The sequence below is a fragment of the Penaeus vannamei genome, chromosome 19 (assembly GCF_042767895.1).
Source record: "Penaeus vannamei isolate JL-2024 chromosome 19, ASM4276789v1, whole genome shotgun sequence".
NCBI classification, from domain to species: domain Eukaryota; kingdom Metazoa; phylum Arthropoda; class Malacostraca; order Decapoda; family Penaeidae; genus Penaeus; species Penaeus vannamei.
In genome coordinates, this window is record NC_091567.1 from 33,135,667 (window position 1) to 33,143,166 (window position 7,500).

Below are 7,500 nucleotides of genomic sequence, written 5' to 3' on the forward strand. Positions count from 1 at the left end.
CCAACACTTCAAGCTCAATCTGGTCCAAAGTTGGTGTTGGTTTGTAGTTACAGACTCTTAAGGTTATTTTCATTTCCTAATGCCTACATGGTGCTCTATGCCTTATCAATGAAATTCCCCTGTGCTGTATAAAGAGCAGGATATCACTGGCAAAAAGAACATATCTTCTCACCTCAAGGCAAATACTAACCTTGTGTTTTTCCACTGATGTAGGAGGCTGCGGTTTTGGTAATTCTGGAGTGGATAACAAAGTTTCGTCCTGAGCTGCTTGAAGAATACTGCCTTTAATGTCCTCACCCATTTCAGACTTGCTTCGCTGCTGCTGTCGTTTCTTGGCTTCTTTCTTTAGGGGGAATATCATCTTCAGTCTCTACTTACATTACATTTTTTCTTAAGAAATATATTTGAGAAGTTTATTAAAGATATTCTAACCATATGTATGTGTGAATTAAACTGTCAAACTTTTTAGTATGATGATCACTGACAAAGCATTCAAAAGTTTCACTCTATTTTTAGTCAAATCATCATCATATCAACTATACATACTAGTTCAATCCAATCACCAATTTAGTACGAAGTTCACCAGAGAGTTCCACTTTTAATTCTCAAAATCTATATCTATGCTATTACTTAAAAAGGAGAGACAACATACTCTTTTCTTGTGAGCAGCCTTCCACTCTGCCATCTCCTTTTCATACTTCTTTATTTTCTTTGCAAAATCTTCATCATATTCCTCCAAAATTTCCTTCATCTCTTCCTCCAGCTCCACTTTCCTCTTCTCCTCTTCTTCTTCTTTATCAACTTCCTCCTTCTTGATCACCAACTTCAAGGCTGTGCTCTGGTACTTGTTTTTCTTCCGGAGGTTCTTTATGTTCTTCCAAGTCTTAAGGATACTCATCAGGAGGTTCCTATCCTTCTCAGCCTCTGCTATGAATTCCTCACGGCATTCCTTGATTTCCTGGCGGTATATCTCCAGTCTCCTTGCTGTGTCAATCTCATCATGGACTGACCTGTGGTGCTTCCGTCCAGGGGCAATGTGGTGGAGCTTGGCCAGTGCTTGCCTTAATACCTTTATGAAGTAAAATAAAAATTATGTCAGTACAAAAACATTAATCCTTTATATACATATGATATTCTCATATACAGTTTTAGCTTCTTTTACTCAGAAACTGAAATCTATATGTTAGGACATCATATGCAGTTTTACATAGTATATTTTGATGTACTGTAGTAAAGTATGCCTTATTTTATTTAACATATCTTCTCATCTAAAGTACTTAAATCCATATTTTAGAACAATTGCAATAAAAGATATGTATGCTTAGAATAAGTAATAGCAGATATCCTAAGTATATATTTACACCAAGTCTTTCTTTTATTTACTGCTGATTTGCTTCAGCAAGTTTTAAATACAACAAGAGATATAAATCATAAAATCAAATATCATAACTCCTTTGTAGGACAAGATGGATATCTGTCCCTCTTTTCCCACATAAACTCAAATAATCATTAAATTTGGCACACCCATAAATGAACAACAAAGCCCCACCCCAAGTTTATTCTGCAGGATCTTTGTCTTGTTGATACGCATCCTCTCTGTGTAGGTGCCATAGTCCTGTGTGAGCTGAGACGCCAGGACATGCTCAGGTGAGAACAGGGAGTGGTGTAGAAATGACAACTGATGGACTTCAACATCTAAGACACCACCTTCATCCTGACTGGGAGTGTGTAGGAATTCACCAGGTCTTGGCTGGGGGGAAGAAAATGCAGATTACTATCTGTGCCATCTATATCCTGATGGCACAGATAGTACCAAAATGACCTGATGGTTAAGAAGTATTTTCAATGGCACTTTCCTGGACATAACAAATCATGTAAATAAGCCAATGGAGAAAGCATTTGCTTTCATTTACTCGGTGTAACCATGAGTTTAAGGGGTCTCAAACTGGTGTGAAAAACGAAGATAAGCAGCAGAACCCACACTAACACAAACTAGTTTTACTTGACCATACAAAAAGAGCAAAATACATGAGCACCAATTAAAGTCTAGGTAAAATCATAACATTCTCAAGTACAAATCAATATTTTACAAAGAGCGTTATCATCAATAAATATAAATACAAATATACCACAAGTAACACAGCAATACATATATATATATATATATATATATATATATATATATATATATATATATATATATATATATATATATATATATATATATATATATGTATGTATGTATGTATGTATGTATGTATGTATGTATATATGTATATATGTGTGTATGTATGCAGGTATGTATGTATGCATGTATGTATGTATGTATGTATGTATGTATGTATGTATGTATGTATGTATGTATGTATGTATGTATGTATGTATGTATGTATGTATGTATGTATGTATGTATGTATGTATGTATGTATGTATGTATGTATGTATGTATGTATGTATGTATGTATGTATGTATGTATGTATGTATGTATGTATGTATATATATATATATATATATATATATATATATATATATATATATATATATATATATATATAACACATATGTCTTTTCTTCTGATCTAATTTTCTCACTCTCTAAAAGATGCATCAACTCTTCCAATTACTTACTCTTACGAATACCGCCAAAGATTCTGGATGAGCATCACCATCTGATGACAGATGATGAAAGAACTGATCATTGATTGGGTTATCCTGTCTATCAAGGTACCCTGTCTCTGAAAACCAATGTCTGAAATAGACAAATAAACCTTATTTGCATCCAGTCAAACAAATTTCTTAACATATCATCCCCATGGTCCTATTAGTTGTGATCGTGGCTTTCCACATTATGTGCACCTTTTACTATTTGCTATGATCATGCAAGGCCTATCAAAACCTGGTGGGCTATTTTCCTACCACTTTTTTGTTATCAATATGAATGTAGTGTCCACTTATGTATCTGGTAATGTGCAGCAAGTTTCTTCCCACCACATTCACAATACCATTTCCTTATCCCTCTTTCCCTTGTAGGCCCTCTCCTCCCAGAAGGAACCATACATTCCGAGAAAAAGTAAGTGTGGACTAGTAATTTTGGTACTGTCAGCAACAACATTTTATCTAACCAAGCTCCCCATCTTTTCTCTCCCACATTCCTCCTGGTATATCATACATCTGAGTACTTATAAATAAGTCTAAATACATATTCTATTGTGAAAGATGGAATAATGCACTGGCCGCATTGATATCATGAATTTATAACCTCTCTGACAGGGATTCGAACCCCCACGGCAGTGGGAGTTCAAATCCCTGTCAGAGAGGTTATAAATTCATATTCTATTGTCTTCCATGATCAAAATATGAAATGCTTTATTTGCACATTTATAGCAATTTATCTCCATTTTCATTCATGCGCAAAAGATTACAACAATAACTTTTTCAACTATTCCTTTTATTGAAGCTCTATGTATTTGATAAATGAAATAAATAACACGAAATATACATTTTCTTGTGTCTGAATGACAGAAGCTAAGATCTGCCATAGTGAAACTAAAAATAAGAACTTTTTGCTGTTGGGAAGGTTTGCAGATTCTTAGAGGCTGACTACAACTCTGAGATACTTATTCCAGAAAAAAAATATTTAATCAATAATGATCTCATTTCAAGAACAAGAAAAAAATATATATTATTACATATCCAACTTTTTCTTTACAAGATCTCATGGCTATGCATTTCACAGGCGTTTCAAAGCTCTTACCTGTTCCCCTGTCGAAGAATTCTGTTTTCAATTATGTTGATATTCGTTTGGGTAATGTAAGGTTTCTCTCCTATGTAGAGCCCTTCATCTTCAAGGTCTCTCACTTCAGCTCCTTCTTCAATTTTACTGTGCAAATTGCCTTGAAAAAGAAAGCAAGAGTCACTATAAAATTCTCACATTACCCTCTTACTTCTCATGAACAGCCGGTGTATCACTGTACTGGAGAGCATTGAAAGAATAACATGTTCCATAGGTTGTGAAGACTTATCAAAAGGAATGTAAGCTGTCTGATATTGTGACAATTCTATTTAACAAAATCTAAAATGCTTTGAATTTTGGATATCACCCTTGCTATTTTCTCAAAGCTACTGTTCAAAAAAGAAAATAAACTTACTTGGTAAAGCTGATGGTATGAATAAATTTGCTTCATCATTTGCACACCTCTCATGGTACGGGATATATTTGGCTGGAACACTCTGTGAAACTAACTGCATCTGTGGCACAACCAAAGCTAGAGTCTCATCCTCCTCATCTGTGGAATACAAGACAATGATAATTATCATTCTCATTAGAAAGTGATGAAATAATCCTTTCTGATAATTAATCATAATCTATCAACCAGTTCTATCGGTAATCAATATAAGATCTTCACTTAAAAAATACTTCAAAATAATAATTCTTGAACCCCAGGTAAGAAAGCAGATGACATCACCTTTATAAGAAGCTTAATGAATGGCAAGATTTTACATCAAAGGTCTTATAGACAGAAAACAAGTAAAACAAAACTCATTATAGATTTAAACCTATCACAACAGGACCACCCTGTGCCATACCAATGTCATATCAAAGCTTATGCTTATCATTAATTAACAATACCAATGGAGAAAGACTACTGTTCACAGATTTCTTAACAATCTATAAACCTCATATCCTATCCTGCCACTATCAAAATGCAAAATATTCACTTAGAATGAAAACCAAAACTATAAACATCATTCCCTATCAACCTCAGTGGAAACAAACACAACCAACCTTCTGGTTCTTCATCATCATCATCCTCGTCTCCTTTCTTACTCCTTCCTCCAGGAGATCTAGCCGGAGATCGTATAGCAGGTTTGGGTTCTAGTTTCTCTGGGGACTTTCCTTTTAGAAATGAGAAAATAGGAACTAAATACATATGTTGGATAAAAATAGTTGCAACTCTTGTTACAAAAAAAAAAGAATCCTTCCCATGATAATAATATGGCTTTGATTTTTCAGCTTTTCTTGAATACACGTTTTGAGAAAGTACCTGTGTAAGCCCACAGCTATTTTCATGCCCTAAAATAAGTAAATAATAAAGCTACATACAGTGTGCCAAATAAGATAGCATAAATCTACCTGAAGTGAAGAATGCCTGGCTCTCCACACGTGAAGCAATTCTTGCCTGAAAAAAAGATTCTTTCTTTCACATTTTGCAGGAGATATTTTTGTAAAAGACAACTCAAAACACAAATCAAAACACAAAAATTAATACAGAAGATATCACAAAGTATTTTATGCTTAACCAGAAAAAAATAGCAGAGTCACTTTAACAATAATCTTGAGTAAGAAATGCAGAAAGCAGGAAGCAAAATTTTTGATACGGTAAAAGGAAACACAATCCGGTACCTGTGCTGCAGCTTTTATCCATCTTGTCTTAGGATCCACAGCTTCTGGTTCCCAATCACCTGTGGGCTTATGTGCGCAAGTGCAAAATTACAAACAAATCTAAGGGTAAGCCATATATATTCAAATGTGAAAATGCTGGAAAGCACTCTTTTAAAAAAAAAAATTATTCTACACTCCTTGTGAAATCAATATCCAAACAAACTTTCTCACAAAGCTGTGTCGTCAAATTCTGCACAAATTTAGTACAAAGCTCTAGCATCCTACAGGAAATCTTGTGCAAAATCTCACTTCATCAAATCTGGAAGCAGGGCGACTACTCAGCTTCTTCCTCAACCTTCCCGGGCGCCTCCTCTCTGTGCCACTAGTGCTTGGTCCTTCTCCTTCCAAAGGGTTTTCTTGCTGAAATGCAGATGGTGAATTTAATCTAACACTTATGTTTGGATAAGGGTTAAGAATACAACGGTTTTCCCGGAAGCTTTGTCAATGATTGGCCATCATACCAATCACCCTGGAGTGCCAATACTTCCACTATGCCGAGAGTTTGCAGACTTAATTAGGGATTGATCATGAACTACAGAGCCAGTCCATGCTCTATCTTGCTAAGTGCTTACGGTGCAGAGGCCACAGCGACCTCTCAACACAGGGACACTATCACTTTCCAGTGGATTTGGATATAACATAATTAAAAATAACTAAGATCATAAATCTTATTTGAAATCCTACAAGTTTTCAGTGGATTTTGATATAACTTGATTAAAAATAACTAAGATGATAAGTCTTAATTGAAATCCTACTGTAGTTTAGTTGTAAACTTCAAATCATAAAAAAGTTGTACTAAAACTGTCTTTTTCATCATCTAAATGTCAGTATATCTATATCTACAGCTTTATTCAAATTGCTTGTGTTGTTATGGGTCCATCAGCCTAATCAACAACTACATCATGGGAAGATCTGAAGTGAGAAGTTTAATTATGGTAAAAAAAAAAAAACACAAACTAGGTTTACTGAAAGGTTAATTGCAGCAGGTAAATCAAATTACAATCAGAAATTAGTATACTCCATAGTATATTTATAAAGTTACATTCTAAACTAAAGGCTTAGTCCAATTTACATTATATTCAATTACAACAGAATGTAGTCTCTATGAAAATTAACTCTTATATTTACACAACATTTGTTTAAAAACAACACAATTTAAGTTTGTATATATATCTGATGAACCGTATTCATATTGACAAATGTAGAAAAGGTATCTCTCTTCTTTTTAATCATGATCAATTCTGGAAATAAACAAGTGATCAAAAATTCCAAGACATATTATTCAGACATATATTGAAATAGATTATCCCCAACTCACCTGAGACACAGCTGGTATAAAGCTGGTGACCTCATCTTCTTGCTGTTTTTCCACATCTTTTGTTCTCATTTTAACTTTCTAGGAAGGTAATTTCACACTACAAGCACTTCACTCCAGGTTGTGGTCATGCTGAAGAAAAAATATCACAGAATTGGAGATCAATATTCTAATCATTACACAGAGACCTAGCATTAATAATAAATCAACCAATCAAACCTGAAGGTCTCGGCAATTGTGCTACAGAAATGACAATAGAGTATATAAGTTTCATGAATGGTTCACATTAACTTAGACTGCTAAATAGATTTTGTGATGTGGCACTGGAGACTTATGGCTGGTTTGATAAAATTGTGCGAAGCCCGACCTTAAGCAAATTGATTATACATAGATACATTTGCACAGATATTAATACACATTTATCAATCTAGACATGCATATTTAATGGACAGAGGGGTAGATGAATGTATACCTATCTGACAAATAGACAAATATGCATTCATTTCTGGGTATATGCATATCCGTATGTATGAATGTTCATTGGGTCGTACTTTGCACAATTTTAACATACTGGCCATTACAAACAGTTTGCTAGAATTGTGCAAAGCTCGACCAAATTAATATTCTTATATTCAGAAGTAGATATACACAAAAATAAATGCATATCCGTCTATCTGTCAGATACACATTCATCTATCAGTCTGGCAAATATGTGTGCCTAGACTGATAGATATGCTTTTAT

General features: G+C 34.3%; 1 protein-coding gene across 3 annotated transcripts in view; it reads right to left on the reverse strand.

The window, feature by feature from the left end:
* Positions 1–7,500, reverse strand: part of LOC113804721 (coiled-coil and C2 domain-containing protein 2A) — a 17,861-nt gene that overhangs the window by 9,775 nt on the left and 586 nt on the right. For 2 of the 3 annotated variants that reach the window (XM_027355612.2, XM_070134225.1), the window contains exons 2-13: positions 6,762–6,890; positions 5,693–5,803; positions 5,405–5,470; positions 5,135–5,180; positions 4,787–4,897; positions 4,149–4,286; positions 3,755–3,893; positions 2,629–2,749; positions 1,550–1,750; positions 653–1,069; positions 191–343; positions 1–19 (exon numbers count right to left, since the gene is read on the reverse strand). The exon at positions 1–19 is cut by the window's left edge and continues 149 nt beyond it. In XM_027355612.2, coding sequence (XP_027211413.2) covers positions 1–19; positions 191–343; positions 653–1,069; positions 1,550–1,750; positions 2,629–2,749; positions 3,755–3,893; positions 4,149–4,286; positions 4,787–4,897; positions 5,135–5,180; positions 5,405–5,470; positions 5,693–5,803; positions 6,762–6,830 — 1,591 coding nt within the window. In that variant the 5' untranslated portion in view covers positions 6,831–6,890. The remainder of the gene's footprint in view (positions 20–190; positions 344–652; positions 1,070–1,549; positions 1,751–2,628; positions 2,750–3,754; positions 3,894–4,148; positions 4,287–4,786; positions 4,898–5,134; positions 5,181–5,404; positions 5,471–5,692; positions 5,804–6,761; positions 6,891–7,500) is intronic. The other variant, XM_070134226.1, reaches the window with a different exon arrangement.